At 43.7% G+C, this 18184-nt stretch overlaps 1 protein-coding gene across 3 annotated transcripts in view; it reads left to right on the top strand.

The window, feature by feature from the left end:
- Nucleotides 1-3066: 3066 nt before the first annotated feature.
- Nucleotides 3067-18184, top strand: part of UNC80 (unc-80 homolog, NALCN channel complex subunit) — a 126897-nt gene continuing 111779 nt past the window's right edge. For all 3 annotated transcript variants that reach the window (XM_053982081.1, XM_053982079.1, XM_053982080.1), the window contains exons 1-7: nt 3067-3212; nt 4489-4537; nt 11005-11161; nt 12046-12344; nt 14815-14938; nt 16748-16821; nt 17317-17456. In XM_053982081.1, the coding sequence (XP_053838056.1) occupies nt 3121-3212; nt 4489-4537; nt 11005-11161; nt 12046-12344; nt 14815-14938; nt 16748-16821; nt 17317-17456 (935 nt within the window). In that variant the 5' untranslated portion in view covers nt 3067-3120. The remainder of the gene's footprint in view (nt 3213-4488; nt 4538-11004; nt 11162-12045; nt 12345-14814; nt 14939-16747; nt 16822-17316; nt 17457-18184) is intronic.

The raw sequence follows: 18184 nt of genomic DNA, 5'->3' as shown, positions 1-18184 counted from the left end.
GTGTGGAGGGCCTGTGTTTCTGCTCTGTTTTGAAACAGAACTCGTAGATGCATGAGTGCTGTGCTACTCTACTGCTTCTACCTAAATGTGGCTGAGGGATTAAATACCTAACTGATCTTGTGGAATCTGATCCAGCTGAACTGCAGTCCACTCCTGCCCAAATTCATGCAGCAACATGAATTGAACTTTTAGGGGATCCTTGCAATTTTAGGGATTATTTATCCTTGTTTCTGAGCACAGTTGTGTTTTATTTGAGCAGGGCTAGCTAGAAGACCTGTGAAGGAGACTTCTGAAGAACCTTAGCTGAAATGTTTTCATGCTGTTTAAAAGCCCTTAAAGAAAAAAAAAAAGGCTTTCCCAGGCTTCTCTAAATTTTTACATTCTTTCGACCTGACAGACCCATATGGGAAAGGGTAGAACGAGTGATACCCATCAGTGCTAATCTTCCATGACTGGTTGTCCCTAGAGAGAAAGGGTTTTCCTTCATGATGGGTCTGTTCAGGCAGGACAGAAGCCTGCTGGCAGCCAGTGGAAGAGTAAGATCTCGAGAGTGTGGCAAATGGTTTTTTTCCCTGCTCTGGAATCTACATTTAGGAGCTGTTTGCAGCTTTGCACTTGGAAAGGCTGCTGCACAACAGAATGCTTGACATACTCTTGAGAGCCTGGATTCTCCATGGAGAGTTCAGAGAAATAAGATGTGAATTCTTAGGAGTGTGTATGGCAGGGATTGATTGAGAGTGGGAACTTGGAGAGCATAACCATGGAAACAAGTGCAAGGCAGTGAGGTTTGAGCAGCTCTCTGCTCTGAGCACTCCTGTATAAGCTGGGGGCTTCTGCTCTGTGTCCCCACTCTGTGCCATGCTGCCAGCCTTGGCTGTTTCTAGATCAAGACTGAACCCTGCTGTGCTGGATTGTAACCATAATTGTCTGATGGATAAAGGAGTGATCTGGAGGCATGTCAGACTCCTCCTGCCTGCAGTGAGAGAGGAAGTGGGGGGTTGGTGTCATGGGCATCTTCTGTGACTGAGCAGCTGGCACGGGCTAGGAGCTGTTGGAGTAACACAGAGCTTTCTCCACTTTTCCCTCACCTGCTTTGACTTTTTGCAGGAGTCTTGATCTTTCTGCAGGCAGACTGACCTGTGTTTCTGTGCCCAAGATGCCAGTGTAGCCTAGAGAACAGAGCACAGGTGAATTTTCAGGAGACTTTGCTGTTGTCCTACTGTATTGGCCTTTCTGAAGAATCTACTTGTTTCCTCTCTACCCTCACTGTAAGGGAAGGCAGGGGACTGATTTGCAGGACTTTTCCTTTGTAGCATCCACTGCAGTGTTAGTACTTAGGTGTAGTCAAATACTGACTGCAAATCTGAAAGTCTCTGATGCCAGCAGAATTTCAGTATAGAGATAAATAAAATCTTCCAGATGGTAAAATTTCTTCTCTTAAACATGCAACTCCTTTTACACACGGAGATACAGATTACTTCAGCTTTGTGTGCCCTTTGTGGGGGTGGGCATTGTCTCCAAAACAAGGTGAGAACAAACCTTGTCTCTAGCTACTGTCAAACTTAATGTGAACTACCTTTGCCACCTCCAGATGGCCTGTCTGGATTTGAGGTCTGCATCTTCATGCCTGCAGTTCTTATAACTTGATGTTTCCTTTGTTGTTGTTTCCTTTGCTCTCTGATTTGTTTTGCATCAGAAGTTCTATAACTTGAAACTTCTGTACAAACAAAGGGATTTATGTGTCTTCTGTGACTGGGTGCTTCCTCTGAAAAGTCTTCATATAAGCAACAAAATGTCACTTTTTTTTTTTTTTCTGTGAGAGCTGTTTGGGGTGAACTTGCATTGGTCTTCCATTTTATTCTATTAATTATTTGTTATAGTATACTATCCTCTGATATCTTTGGGTAGAGAAGGAGAGCTTATCTAACAGTGCCTGAGAAATGTTTCTAGCAAACCTGACTCAAACATACACTTGTATTAGTCAAATCAGTCTGGTGTCTAATTGGAAACACCAGTAAATCTGCTTTGGCACTTCCCATCCTCTCCACCTCTGTCTCAGCTTTTCTGTGTAAGAAAAATCAGTGGAATAACTACCCCAAAGTTCCTCTGCTCCCAACACCTGTTGGATTAGGCCATTTTCTGACCCAGAGATGAGGCAACTGAGAGGCATTTTAAAACTTTTATTCTATTTTTAGTCTCATGTGAAGGGTGAGACAATAGAGATGTTATAATTCACGCCATCACAATTAGAAGCCAATTATCTCCTAATTACCATACACTATAAAAGTTTCCTGGCCTATCTCAGCTTTAGCTACACCATGCTGTAAATGCTTTAAATCATCTCATCATCTAAAATTACCTCTTGTGGGTCTTAGAACTATCAAAGATGTATTGCAGTATTTCTCTAAAGTATTTAGTCTTATTTGTAAGGCCATCCTTTGAAACTTGTTTCTAGTTCTATTTCTCTCTCAACAACGTCTGTCCTATTCTGTGGCATTTCTAAGTCAGCGTTTCTGATCTCAAAGTTTGCGTACTGCGTGAGCCTTCTGTCAGGCTTTGAGAAGCCTCTACAGATCCATTTCCCGCAATCGCCAACCTGCGCTTTCGGGGGGGGTTTGTGACTTGCTTCCCTCCTCTTGCCCATTTGGGAAGGAAGAAGGGAGGGAGCGGGAGGGTAAAGGAAGGGGGGTCGCGGGAGGGAGTCGCTGTCCCGGCCCGGCGGGCTCTGGGATGCTCGGGAGCCGCTCTGGCTGCCGGCGCTGCCCGGCCCTGCGGCGGCCCGAGGCGCAGCCCTGTTGCTGGCGGCGCGCTGCGGGAAGTTTGGCGGGCGGTGCCGCCGCCTCCCTCCCTCCCTCCCCCGGCACCGCCCGCTCCGGGCACGGGGAGCTGGCCACGGAGGGAGGTGCTGAAGGCACGGAGGAAGCTGGAGGACGCGGACATCTTCGCTCCCCCGAATTTCCTCCCTGCCTTCTGCAGCCATCTTGCACCAGCGGGGCTGAGGGAGGCGGTGGGCTGCGGGGAACGCAGGGGAGAGGGTGAAGAGTTGCGGAGAGCCAGAGGCAGCCATGGGAGATCCCGACTGCTGCGTCTGCTGAGACTGCAGCGGCTGTCACCGGCACCATGGTGAAAAGGAAAAGCTCCGAGGGCCAGGAGCAGGAGAGTGGCCGTGGCATCCCTCTGCCCATCCAGACCTTCCTATGGAGGCAGACCAGGTAAGAGCAGGGCACTCGGGATGCAGCTGCAACAGGGCAGTGGAAGTGCGGAGGGGCTGCGGGCCAGCTGCTGCCCAGGGGCACGGAGGATGCAGTTATTACTGCAGCTGCAATGTGAAGCCGTGAAAAAAAAAAAAACAAACAAACCTGTTTTCTTTACTCGGTATAGAGCAATTTGTGTGTATCTGGTGTGGGAGGAGGTCTCAAGGCAGCTTAAACTAGTGGCAGCTTCTTGATTTGACTTTAAACCATCCATGTCTATGTTTCTCTGTGCACCTTTGCCTTCCTCCCTGTCCCGTGCTCCCCTTCCTCTCCATCCCCCATCTTTTAAGAGAACTCGTGGAGCTCTTGTAGCAGGAGCAGCATCCATCAGTGCTGCACCAGACCTGCAGCTTTGCTTCTCTCTGTATTTGCAGCTGTCCTGGAAGTGTAATCTGTGCTTTGAGAGGCCAGCATGCAAACAGATATGTCCAAGTGTCACCTTATTGCACAGGACTGGAGATGTGAGAGGGACTGGAGATGTGAGAGGGACTAGCTGAATGTATGGCTGGTGCTTTATGTTCCTTGGGAATCCTGTCAGCCTCCTGTCCTAGCAGGATTCTGAATTGAAAACATTGTGGGGGAGGTTGGAAGATTTGAAGGTTGTGGCTCTAATTTAAGGCCTCAGTCACAAAATCCCCTTTTGCCACAGCCGGTGTCCTTCACAATAAAATAAAATAAAAAACCTGCAATAAGGTGACCTGATTATTTTTTTTTAATATTTACTCTGATCTCATTCTGGAGGAGAGTGATAGAGGGTGAGTGTTCTCGACATACAGCATACAGGCCTGCACTTCACCATGAGCCTTCCACATCAGCAGCTGTGCAGAAAAAAAATATTTCATGCAGAGCTGGCAAGTTGATCTCTGGCTTAAAATAGAGGCAGGGCAAAGTTCAGTAATATTTAACAAATTTTAAACAGGATATGTTGAAAATCTTTCACTGAGGTAAAATGGCTGAAAATTGTCTGATGGAAGATTTTTATCTCTGGGAATGTGTGGGCTGAATTAAATGCCTCTTGACATATTGGGGTGGGCACTTTTTCTTCTGGAAAATATAACAATATTTATCAGATGTCATCAACAGGTATCTGAACATACTTTTGGCTTATGTCTTCCTTTACAATGAGTTTCTCAGCCTTTTGACAGCCTTCTGACATGAGAGGAATCCTAAAAATAACTAAGGAAAATACACGTCGATTTACTGGGTCTCTAATGCTGCTTCTCCTTTCTTTCAGTGCATTTTTAAGACCTAAGCTGGGGAAGCAATATGAAGCTTCCTGTGTGGTATGTAAATGTCTCTTTTTCAATGCTTGCTAGTAACTAACTTGTCATGCAGATCAATCTGACCATAGTGACTGATCAGCTCCACAAGTGGATCAATCCATCCAGCTTCATTTTGTACTTGTATCACATGAAGGATTTGAAATTGTTCCCATGTAGAGAATCTGTGTATCATGTCCACCTTCAGACAGAACAAAAATAATTTATTTGGACATTAGTAATTCATTAGCAATGCTGTAGTAGTGAAATAAATAATGACATGGGCAAACTGAGCTGTGACAGTCTGGGTCTAACCTTGCAGTTCACCCTGTGTGGATGTGCTTTTGCATGAGATTGATGTCCTTTCAGTTTGCAGTTCCTGAAGGTTTTTCAAGCTTATAATATGGAAAATCTAAGCAATATTAACAGACTTTGAACAATACTTTTGCCATTGTGCAACATGGGAAACATTTATACTGAAAACTAAAGGGAGCGTATATTATCAGAATTATTAAGGAGATGCTGTTATGCAGATACAAATAACTCTTATTTCTAACTTCAAATAAAGCCTCAAGTTACTGCCAAGAAGTGAAAAGGAAAGACATGAAGCAAGTTCAAATAAGATGGGTATCTAGAGAATTTCAGAATTCCTTGAATGGTTGCTGGTCTTTGGATTGCTTAAAGTACATTAGTCAGTTGCAGCCAAACTTGACAGAGTGGAAAAACTTGGTCTGGACACGTATCTTAATAGTTTAAAGTTCTTAGGTTGCTCTGCATCAATTTTCTGACTTCCTTCTCACAAGGCATTATGCTGGAGAAGCTATATCTGTTGCTGAGTCATTTTCTTCTAAGAAATCCATAAATTTTTCAGAGTTTTTGCTAGATACCAGCTAGAGATAGAGGATTGCTGGCTTAGTGTGTTGGTGAGTAAAACGTTCAGTTCTAGCATATGCAGCAGTGATGACTGGTTAATGCCCCCTGACAGTGTCTGGTTGTTGAGAGGCTGGAAAATGGAGCTTGTTTGTCCTTTACCAGGAGCCATGCCTTGGAGCACCTCTAACCTGGGGCTGTGGCTTCATCTGTGGGTTCATACCTGTTACTGCTGGGAAGAGGGTCAGAGCTTCCTTCTCTGTGCCTTCTCTGTGAGGTACCTCTCTGCCTGTAACTCCCTTTGCTGGGCTGTTGGCATCAGGTCCCCGAGGCTGATTCCAGAGCACCTTTCTTCTGGGGGCACATAGTGGAATTTACCAAGTGTAAAAAACAAACTATGCCCCAAAACTCCTCTAAACTGCGAGACAACATAAATCACATGCTTCAGCCAAGAGAAAGGGAGCTCTGAAAAACAGGCATTTCATGAAGATCCAATAAATTTCCAACTCTTGGATGGAGAACCTGATTATCCTCCAGTTCTTAACATAATCATTAAATTATGGTAGAAAATGCTCAAAGGTGGGACTTAGCTTTGAGGGATTTTTGGGTAACAGGCTGAACTGACACATTTGCTGCCTTATGCTTCATCTGTTTCCTCTCCCTACTGGTGTGCCCACACCAACACATTCTGTATTATCCAGTGGGGCAGCAGAGTGCTGCATGCATGGGTGAGACAGGGTTTCTGGTACTTGACTTGTCTTCTGAAGCCTCCTGCTGACTATCTAACACCCCTGTATTGACTAGTGTGCCTAAAAATATTGTGCACCTGTTGCGTGATCTATCCTTTTGTAGTTCTCTAGCCAGAATTGTTGTAGGCATGTCTATAGGCTGTTAACTGTCTGGCAGTGGATATGGCACAACACTGTGCAGTATTCTAGTGTTTTTCTTGGCTCTAAACTTGCTGCAGTAGAGTTTGCTGCCTATTGTGCATTGGGGAAGCAGATGTTGGAGTCTGAGATTCAGTGAGTGCAGCATCTGGTCTGCAAGAGCATATTGCATTGCTTCTTTGAGGTTTGCTATATACCATAGTACTTGAGGAAAAAAAAACCCTAGGCCTTTCATTGCATTGTTCTCTTTATCTGAACCATGAATAATAGCCTTTAAGGTGAAGATAAATACCCTCTCCCGTACAGGGTCTTACAACATCTAAATGTTTGTGCCTCAGTATGGATTTAATGTTCTTCCTCCTCCCCATTCTGAAGTCAGGCCATTCCTGATGTGCCTGAGTCAAAGCTGTGAATGACCTCACAGGAAAGCATGTGAGTGCTGTACAAAGCCAATGCATTTTTTGGGTGATGGTAAAGAACTCCAAGATATACTTAAATTCTTCTGCTCTGGTTTGCGTTGGCCGTGGAAGAACTCAAATGTTTTCTGGAGGATCCTGAAAATTCAATTTCCCTCTTTTCTAGTTTTTTTGTGTTTTTCCCCCCTTGTTTTTGAAAATGTAATTGCATGTTTTGTTATTACGGATAATTAAGGTATAGCTATGGAACAAACTTCAGAAAGAGGCCACCTTTATTTTATCCAGCAATGGACATGGTTGCAGAAAAGTGAATTTCTGTGAGTAAAGTGTTTGGCATCTGTGTTTCATTGCTTCTGAATCTTTATTCACAATGTTTATAATGTTTAGTAAATAATGGAGTCTTAACATCCCTTGTGCTATGAACTCCTCGTTCCCTAGATCTTTCCAGGAACTCTTCCTTGCTCGGTGGACCTGCCCCAGACTGACAGTATGTTCTGCCTGCCCTTCAGGCTCTTTCCAGTCAGTCTGAAGTGGCTTCAGCAGTGCTCTCAGCTTTACTCCATGACAGGCTGAGCTTTGGAAGGACAGGGCATTAAGGTCCCCACCAAGGACACAAGTGGAGTTGAAGAAGCACTAACCATTCCTCTGTGTTTCTGCCACGGTCCCTCTGTACCTGCGCTGGGTAATCCTGCAGGGATGTTCCCTGGCACTCTGAGAGGATGTAACAGGAGGTGCTGAGCTTCCCCAGGTAACCTCTGGGCACCCTCTGTCAACCCCTGGCTGACCTCTTCCTGCCTTATGCAATTCACTGCAGGGACAGCTTCCCTGGGCTTAGAGCAGGGGAAGTTCAAGCAAAGCTCTTTAGGAAGCCTTGACAAAGCCCAGGCAGAATGCAGCTGACATGGGAACAGACAGCCTGCAGATGCCTAGACAAGAGGTACAGGACAGAGCAGGCAGTGACCCACAGGCTGATCCTGGTCACAAGGTGTTTGGCAGTGCCTTTGGCTCTTGGTGGAGATGAAGGTAAAAGGAGAACAGCAGCAGTGGGAAGGCAGCCAGACAAGGCTGGCCACCATTCCCTGTGAAAACAGCTGTCACCACCAGGCTAAAAGGAAAAATGCTTGTGTAAGTGGTCCTGAGGGAGCTGAACACACACACAGCCCTGCTGAAAGGGACTGTTTCTCCAGCCAAGGCACTAACTTCCCTCACTATCCCCTTGGCAGATGTTCTTTATCTGCCTTTGGTGTGTGGGGGGTGTTGGAGGCTTGAGCAAGCCTGCTGTAAGTAGGTAGTTGTTTTCTTAGCCAAGCTGCAGCCCTGAGGCTCTAGACATACCCAGAGCATGACAGTATCTGTCTTCTGACTCACTCACAGGGAGCTTTTTCAGACATTCTCATTCAGCCTTCTTATTTGAGCATGGAGCTCCTCTGAGCTGTGGCAGCAGTTGCTTAGTTTTCATGCAGGGTGAAAATTAGGTCTTCTGCCCCTGTAGCAGGTCCTGAAAGAGAAGAGCCATAGCACACTGAAAAGGAGGCTCAGGTGCAACACAGGACCTTGCATCTTGAGTGTCTGGTATAGACAAAAGCTGCACCTTTATGGAGAACTCCAGGCAAATTCCACAGGAAGTCCAAAGAACTGCATGTTCCTGTTGGACATTCAGTGCTTTCCATACAGCAGCTTTTGTGTTTGCATTTTTCTGGCAACATATGGTACTTCTGTCTCATATTCTTGTGATCACATAAGCTATTTCAGAAGCTAATCTTTCATTGTAGTACAGGAATATTTAGCTTTCTGCTCAGACCTGGAAAGAACAGAAGAATCTGGTGGCTAACCACATAGGGAAATCTTCACAAGAGCTCAGCAGCCCAAAATGTTGTGATAAATACAAGCCTAATCTAAAGATAAAATTGCAAACTCCTTAGCTGCCTCTTGAGTTTCTGAAGCATGCTGACAGTGGGTCAGAGCTTGCAGGAGGCAATTGCTGGGGAACTTTCTACCTGATGCCATTCAAGTACCCAGGAATGAGACCTTGATTAGAAAGCCAGGGAGCAACAAGGTGTCTTCTGTCACACTTCAGAACAGGGTTGGTGTTCCCAGTGATTTTTTTATTTCTCCCCTTGCCCTGCAAACTGAACAGCTTTGTCAACTCTACTAGAGTGTGAGCTTATGGTTTGGCTTCTGTGCTGGAGGTGAGATCATTCAGTTCAGTAAGCCTTGGTCAGCACTGGTGCTTGGCAGTGAGCTAGTCCAGCTCACTAACGTGGGTAGGAGCTGCTTACCTCTGTACTGACCTTCCTTTTGGCTTGTGTAGGGGCTTGGCTTGGCTGAATGAAGGATTCATTGAGCCCCAGAGCTAATGGAAGGGTGGAAATAGGAGTGTGTGGCTGGAGCGATGGCTAAGGAGTGGTCCCTGTCCTCTTTTGATAAAAATAAGTAAAACCTCATGTTTTTCACTGGTTATTTCAAACTTTGTAGTATTTGTAACTATGCACCTCTTGTTCTTCTTCTTTGCTGCTTTGCTCCCTTGTTTTGTTATGTAATAATCCATTTACTGGGATATTTACTCTAAACCTCTGTTGTCTTTATACTAATGCACTCTTTGTCCTCTGTGAATCCTGACTGGAACAGAATAATCAGGCCTTACAATTGGTGCTTTGCTCCCTGTTTGGGCTTCCAAAGCATTGGTATCCCTTCATTTTGCCCCCATTCCCGAACTGGTAGGATTAAATGGCAGGAGACTTTTCCTTTCAGATGCTGTGACCCCTAGCAGATCACTGTAAGGGTGACTTGAAGCATCCCTTCTCTGGTAGACAGGTTATTCATTCCTGGTGCTAAGAAACACATATTGCTGAGAATACGATCCATGGCACATTATTTTTGACTAATCCTCAGGAAGCCAGTGTTTTTTCCGTGTATTACAGCAAATGCCCTCAAATTTCAACCATTTTTGGTCCACAAGGAAAGTGCATTATGTTTCCTGACTTCATCCTGGTGTTTCTAGTAGGTGGGCAGTGTGGCTTCCTGCACACTGATATTTGTTGGCAGCTGTGATGGTTATTGTCAGTATTTCAGGATTCAGTCTGTTGGCATAGTCTTAGTTCTCTCTAATGGCTAGATTTGAGTTTCTGTTTCTCTGAGCAGGACTGGATGCTGTAAAACTACAATGGTGTGGCACTGTGCTTGCACCAGGACACCCAGCCTCTTGGTAGAGGAGCTCATGTCTGCCCACACCACCAAACAGGGCCACAAAACCTGAGAGAACAAAAGTGCCCAGCTGCTGGCACAGGCAGGAGGGTGCCTGTTACCACAGGTTAGCATGCCATGCTTGGGAGTGGTTGCTCATTCAGGAGAGCTTGTTTTGACATACTTGTTTTGCTCTTCTTCTTCGTAGCTAAGTCTATTCTTATTACCACCCCCTCAATTTTACAGGGAAAAAAATTGATATGACTAGTGTTGCAGGATAAGCTTTGTGAATCTGGAGTGAGGGCCTTTGAAGCATCTTTTGGGCAACAGTTACTTGTTTGCCCAGAGCTTGGTAAAATTGGTGAAACAGCAAAGAGGTAGCCATGAGGTTGAGCTGGTTTACAGTTATTGTCATTATCTTTGCTGTAGGTACTTCAGTGAAGGAATATAACTGCACTTGTGACCTATAATGAGATCTTTGTATCTGATCACAGCAACAATTTATTGAAACAGTTGGAGCAGCTAACAATAAGGAGCTTCCTTAGGGATTTCAGTGGCAAATAGCCTTATTTTGTGTTGCTTGAGGTGGAAATAATGAACTTGCTGCAGCCATCAGCTCTGTAAGTGTTCACAAAACCATTACATCATAGCTGGACAAAAAAATTTTGTACACTGATTATTTTTTGTGACAGGGTGTGAAAACATTTCCTAAGGCCCATATACCTTTAGTGGTTTGCCCTTTATGTTACAGTAAACTGAAAGAGTGTGTGTGTTAAAGAACATCCAGCACTCAGCTCCACAAATTCAGGCTTTCCTAGCTCCTGTGACTTCTAACAGGATTACTGGCATGCCCAGCACAGCTGCAAGTGTGGCTTGATGTCAGCACTGACTAATAGACAGATGATACTTACTTCAATTCTCTTATATTGCAGAAAATACATTTTGTGGTCCATTCATTTCTTAGTCAATATGTCTGGTGAGCTGTAGTTACAGACTGTATTTTTCAGGACAAATATTTTAAAATTTGCTTCAGTTATACAATTAGTGATTTTAAAAAGAGGATGTTCATGTACTGGGAGGAATGTGCAGAAACAGATATAATGTCTTTTTTTTTTTCCTTTGTTCTTACTTACAGTCTTTTGAAAGAGTTTTAGTAGAAAACAAGCTGCATGGCCTTTCTCCAGCTCTCTCTGAAGCCATCCAGAGCATTTCTCGCTGGGAACTTGTCCAAGCTGCTCTCCCTCACGTGCTGCACTGCACTGCAACACTGCTCTCCAACAGGAACAAGCTAGGTCAGTGCTCGTGTCAGCTTGTTTGCCATTATTGAAGCTATCAGTGAAAATGTGACAGATTGCTCAGGGTGCCAACAAATTCCAAATCCTTAGAATTCTAATCAGTTTCTTCTGGTGATTGCCTTTCTTGATGATTGGGCTTTCTCATTTAGGGGAGGGTAACCTGTGAAATCTTCCCCAGTGAAGTTAGTGGTCTGATGAGCTAAAGAGTCAGAGTAGCTCAATAACATTTTGCTAGTTATTTCCCAGCAATAATAGAACTTACTTTAGCACCCAGTGTGCATGGATTCCTTGAAGGAATAGGTATTTCTTTCAGGGCATGCTGCAGTGGTCAGTTGCAGCTGGTACTTTTAATATCTTCAGGTTTTGGGGATTTTTCTTCCTATTTTTCTTTTTGTTTAGACCAATGCATGTGACTCTCAGCAGATAGTCAATCAGACAGTAGAGATGCAGACCCAAATCCAACTTACTTTACTTACTTTTGTACTGATTTCAGCAGGAGTTTGCTTCCTGAGACATGCCAGTAGGCAGCATTCACAAGGCACAGCTTGAGCACCTTGTAGTGCTCACTGGCATTTTGTCTCATTCAACAAAGTCAGACAAGACTGTTGAGTTAGTTTCTTTTGGGACTGCTCTATGGCCATGCTGCTGTCCATGCCCTGCAGCTGACATTGCAGACTGAACTCCAGATGCTGGGAAATAAATGGAGGCTTCTGGTTTAGGAGGTTTCAAATATAATGAGGCAGAATGTTGGTGCTTTTCATTGTAGAATTTTAATTTTCAAATGCTTTTCTTGGGAGTTGGATGTGCAGCCTCCAGTGTAACTCTGAACAGTATCATTAATGGAAACCCTGTGAGATAATGTGATGGGTTTTTCCATACAGGACATCAGGATAAGCTTGGAGTAGCTGAAACAAAGCTTCTTCACACTCTTCACTGGATGCTGCTGGAGGCTCCTCAGGACTGCAGCAATGACCGATTTGGAGGAGACAGAGGCTCCAGCTGGGGAGGGAGCAGTAGTGCCTTTATCCACCAGGCTGAAAACCAAGGATCACCAGGGCATCCCCGGCCCAGCGCCGTGACTGATGAGGAGGAGAATAACAGAAGGAAGTTCTTCCAGAATTCCATGGCCACAGTAGAGCTGTTTGTGTTCCTCTTTGCTCCCCTCGTCCACAGGATTAGAGTAAGTGGCACAGTGATGGGGTTCTTGTGTGGACACAGCTCTGAGCAGGAAAGGAATGATTCTGCCTTTGTGCTTGTTATTTAATGCAGCTCACAGTGCACACTGGGGTACCACTGGAAGTATTTTAGCAAGCTGGCAGAATGCTGCTGCTATTGGGAAGAAATTCTTCCAGTGCCGTGAACAATCACCACAGCATCAGGCAGGCACAAAGACAAAAAAATACAAAGTAAGCTGTTCTTAGCCTTTGGGAATGGCAAAGATCTGTGGCCCCTGTGAAGTCTCTGGGATCCTGAAAGCTGCAGAAAGGATTATGAGCTTTAACTTGCTCCAGTGATTCTCAACCATTGCTCAGAAAAGCCCTGCTGGATTTTCGGGGATTCCACCATGGGGCTGCCACTGGGGTTTGTTGTTGTCATTACTAATCATCTTGATGCTAATTACCAGGACAGTGTTATAAGCATGGCAGTGGAGCATTCCTTTGTTCTGAAGTGTGAAGCAGGCTGCAGGCCTCCCGTCTACTGGGGTTCCTCTGTTAATTTTATCCTGAGTGCATCAGTTTGCAGAGTGATGTGATGAAAAGACATTTTCTTCATGCTCTGACTCCTGCCTCTGGGAGGCTGCCATTTAGCCTTTGTTTCCAGCTAGGCCTCAAAAAAAAGCAGGTCCTTGAAAAAAGGACTAAAAAGTCATGAAGTGATGGGGCTATCTGTCCTAATCCTGCCTTCTATGCTGCAACAGTTGAAGAAGGTAGGAAGGAACAGGAGATAAAGGATAATCTTTTGATTAAGGCAGGTAAAAGCAAGACTGGAGAACTAGATGCTTTCTCTACTTCTGCTACTGAGTTCCTGTGCAGTAATGTTTAATTTATTTAGCCCAGATTTTTCATACTTGTTTACTAGTTGTTTGTAGGCTACTGGGACAGGACAGGAAGAAACACTGAATTCTTCCCAGCACTACACATAAAAATGCAGGCTGCCATTTGAATAAATGGAATGAAACTGGGGGTAGACCTTGGCTATTAGAGATTGGAGTTCCAGTCTTTTATATAAATCTTTCTGGCATGTTGTGTTCAAGATGGGGTTAATAATAGTACCTCAAGTTTACCTTGAAAATATTTGAGATCTCTGGAATACTGTGATGATGAACATTGAAAAAGCCAATTAAAATAGGCACATTTCTGTCATCAAAACAAAGTGCAGGAAAGGAGTTAAATGAGGCATGTAAATGGTTCACTAAGGGGATGTTGTCCTCTCTGTGTCTTCTATGTCTCAGGGGAAGAACACTGCCTGCTCAGATAGCCAAAGTAATGCATGGGCTCAAGGAAGATGACACATTTGCATAGACAGACCTAAACTATGGAATTCCTGACTTCTGGGAGGATTTGTGCCTTGAGCAAAATGTTTTTAAATCAGGCTTTGGGGGCTGCATGTAATTCTTTAACTGCATGGCTGTAGGTAGAAGTGTTGGCACGTCACCACAAGCTGGCAGTGCCAGTGAAAATGCAGTGTCACTGCTAGCAGGTCTGAAAGCCTTGCAAGTTGCTGTTAGTAGAAGCAGTAATTAAAACCAAGCTTAGTTTAAGCCAAGCTTGTGAGTCGATTATGATGAGAGAGCACTAACAGAGGGTAGGGAATAGAAGGGCTGGAGAGCTACAAGCAGTGGGTTCCTGCCATTCCTTTAGCTCTGTCTGCATCATCCATTCCAAATGCCAAGGCATCTGGGGCTGTCTCAATAGGGGAGTGCTGTGCACCTGTAATGGTACCACCAAAACTGCTGTTACTGTTTGTTTGCCACGTGGGGGTAGCTGGGGCTGTGCTGACATCTGTCTCTCCTGATGTAGATCTGACATGAGGCCAAGTAAGTGCATAGCTGTGCCTTGATCCTGCTAAGATTTCCTTGTGTACTAATTTATATGATTTCCACTGTGTAAAACAGTGATAGCACAGGTGGAAGTGTCTCTCTGTAGCAGTGTCTCTCTGTATTGACAGAGTTCAGGTGCTAGCAATGCTAATGGTAACACAGTAATGTGTACCACGACTTCATAGTAATCTGTTACATGTTTCCTCAATTTCTAAGTAATGCTTTAATATTTAGTATTCTTTGGGGAAAGAAGTTCAAGTCTTAGAGTGCAAATCCTAAAGTTGAGCTTGAGTACTAAACATAAAGTAGTTATGTGTATTTAAAAGGGATATTTTGTGATTTTCTATTACAGCTTAATGTCCAGGGAAAAACAGGGTTCATTGACTAGGATAGAAACTTCACTTGAAAAAAGCCTTTGTATATTTTTGGACTGAAATTTCCCTGTGATTTTTTTACTAGCCATAATTGACATGTATAGAGCCTGCTGAGTATTGTCAGTAGCCCTTGAATTAGCATATACTGACTGGACAACTGCACATGCTATCCCTTATTTCTTGTAAGAAATGACAGGCTTTGCAGACTGGAAACAACGTTCTGTTTTTCTCTTTAGGAGTCTGACCTGACGTTCCGGTTGGCTAGTGGCCTTGTGATTTGGCAGCCAATGTGGGAACATAGGCAGCCTGAAGTTTCTGCCTTCAATGCTCTTGTAAAACCCATCAGGAACATCATTACAGGTCTGTGACTTTGCTGTGGTAGTGGAGCTCCTGAGATCTGGGAAACCTTTCCCTTTGTTTGCCTGGTGCTGCCCTTCTGTTCTGTATTTGAAGGAATATCTGCAGGAACTAGTCAAACCTTAGAGTAGTTTAAGGTTGTTTCCCCTCAGAGTCAACTGACATTTGCATAATAATTAAATAAGAGATGGGAGAACCATCACAAATAGGAAATTTTTAACTTTTCAGTGGTGTTATATCTGTCAGCCTCATGTAATTTCTGTTAGCCTTATCTTAGTTGCTGAGAAGGGTGAAGACAGTATCTCACAGCAGGCTGACATGAGTGAACAAATCTTTCCTAAACTGGCATTGGAGAAAAATAAACAGTGAGGAGCACACAGGTGGTCCTGCTATTTAAAATTTGATTTCCAGCATGTTACGAAACTAGAAAAGGTAGTTTTGAGAGAGTCCAGTGAAGGCCTAGGTTGTAAAGTCACTTTTGGATACTGGAAGTGGTTGCTTTTCCTTTGTGCTTCAGCCATAGTGAGGTTGGAGTTGGATACTTAGGCTTCCAAGGCTTTGGCTTCCAAGTCTTTTTGTCTGGCCTAGTCCTAAAAAAACCCCATTTTTACTGTTGTTTTAGACAACTGTTATTTTATAATTCCTGCAAGGTGGTGAAATGAAAGTGAGCAGGGTATACTGCTGTACCATTGCTTCTAGTTCTCAAAAATATGGAACTGTAATTTTCATCATAGTGAAAATGTAATTCACTAGATTAGATTTTTCTGGTAACAGGTCATTTTGGATGTCATATTTTGTTCTGAAGACTCTGTAGACCTGCGGGGAAAGTCCAGAATTAAAAAGGTTCAGGTCTTCCAAATTATTTAAAACAATCTTTTACATCTTGCTCTTTGTCCCTCTGCTTCAACTTCTAGAATTAAAATACAGTATTTCAGTCCTGGAACTAACAAGGGAAATTAGTCCTAAGTTTTCTTTGACTATTGGATTTCTTTTTTTTTTCTATAGGTCTATGTGTGGTCAGAAAATCCCTAAAAATAGTTTCAGAAGTAGAGTCTGGAAGGAAAATGCTCTGTTATGCTTTGAAAGCTTTTTCAGCAGGACAGAAATACTAATTGGAATGAGGTCTTTCATGTTCAGGAAGATGCTGCTATCTTAGCATTTTCTCAAACTGGGAAAAAAGAAAAACAAATTTACTTAAATTTTCCTTCAAACAACAAATAAAAAAAAAAGTAATGAAGAAGCTTTGCAGTATTTGTTTTGCAGTCAGTCTGATTCAGTCACATCTGCACAGCTTTCAGCAGGATTTCAAGACTTGTCATCCTAGTTTGTGTGATACCCTTGGTCTGCTACAGTATTACAGGTCAAACTTTGTGTGAGAGCCATGTATTTCCTGTGCTGAAGGCATTTGGCAGATTGGAAATCACAGTACACTTTGAGTGATGTAACCTAGAAGAGGACCTAAATATATGTAAAGGATGCAGAACTCCAAAATAAAAGGCACTGCTCTGCACAGGAAAACACAATTGATGGCAAATGGATTTAGAATTAAATTTATATTAAAATTTTATTTTAAAGAAATAGAGATTTTTTTCAGTAGACAGTGTTGTTGACAACACAATGGAGAGAATTTAAAAAACTAACCCAGTCCTATTTTCTTTTTATGGCTGTGACTAGTGCCTAGGAAGTTTGCAGCAGCAGATAGATGGCTGGTTTTGTTTTCTGGTTTATCCTTTTGTTATAATACTTTATAATAGGTACATTATAGTGTAGGAGGCATTTCCTGAAATGTCCTGCTTTGACTTCTTTCCTCAGCCAAGAGAAGTTCTCCCACCAATAATCAGAGTGTGACTTGTGAATCCCCTAATCTGGACAGTGGACGTACTGAGGTAAATGCTATGCTAAGAGCTGACAAGCTTGAATAAGGTGCTGAGGGAGGGGGGGGAATAAATATTGAAAGAGAACTTGCAGTTACCACCCTAAAGTATTTAATCTCCAGAAATTTCAGTTATTCACAGCTGAGGCTCCCAACCTTGTTTGCAGTGGAACCAAAGGGTGGTGGGGTATATCTATCTGGATGTCCTTGGCCTTATCCTGTCTTATAGGATGGGAGCCTGATCTTGTGTATGGCAGGAGGGTTGGAGCCTGATTTGAAGGTCCCTTCCATCCCAAATCATTCTCCTGGGCAAGAGAGCTGTACAATGTACAACATACCCTTTGCCTGTATGGTGCCTTGTATTGAGAAGTCCCAGGTTTGATCAGTTTTTCCTTGGTATTATGGTGTAAGCAACTGTCATGTCTAAGCTCAAATTGCAGTTATAAAACTAACATGGGAGATATAAAGATGTTTGTATACCTGTTTTCCTTTTTGCAACTATCCAAAGGGACTGCAGGTGGTCTGTGAGACAGCACAGCCAGATCCTGGACCTCCAAAGGCTTCTGGTTCAGCATGTCACCCTGGAAATTCCTTGGAGGGAAGTGTATCCTCCCAGACCTCCCAGGAGAGAAGTACTGCACATCCCAGGTACAAAGACCTTCAGGAGAAACTTGGGCTCATGTGATTCAGTACTGGAGGTCACACAAGTCCATCTTGCATGCACTTTTGTCTGCATGTGCTGAGGGTGCTGGAGGTTGGTATCAAATTCTTAATTCAACAAATCTCAGTTCTGGGTGATGAAAAAGATGGCAGCACTTGTTACTCAGTGCTGCTTTCTTCAGAGAAGTCTCTAGCTGGCCTCTTGGGACAGTTTCTTTGGTCTTTTCTAGAATGTTGGAATTAAAGACTCAAAAAATAACCCTCAGGTTCACCCCTTCCAGGCTAGGTTTAGCTTCAGGCAACTGGTATATTATTTGGCTTCCTTCTGACCAGATTTTCTTTCCCCCAAGCAAAGAATTTCTGCAAGCCTATTTCCAGTGCCTTCATTATGCCTCCTTTGCGTCCTGCTGCATGGCTGGCTTTAGACTACTGACCCAAAGGAACAGCCTAACAGAGAGGGACAGCTATGCAAACTTCCAGCTTGTCCTGCAGTGTTCAGGTTCTGGTTTCCAGCTTGGCACTAATAAATTCATCTAGATTTGGGCACATAAAGGTAGAAGTAGATTTTCCAGAAGTGCTGAATGCTCAGTAGTGCCATAAAGTAAATCAAGCTGATGAGTATTTTCAGAGATTTTGGAGAGGGAGGGCTGTAATTTTAAGTCTCTATGGATTTAGGAGTGTCACTTGAACACCTGAGAACTCTGGTCCTGTTGCTT

This window comes from Vidua macroura, chromosome 7 (genome assembly GCF_024509145.1).
Source record: "Vidua macroura isolate BioBank_ID:100142 chromosome 7, ASM2450914v1, whole genome shotgun sequence".
In the NCBI taxonomy this organism is placed as follows: Eukaryota; Metazoa; Chordata; class Aves; order Passeriformes; family Viduidae; genus Vidua; species Vidua macroura.
This window is presented reverse-complemented; position numbering and strand designations above follow the sequence as displayed.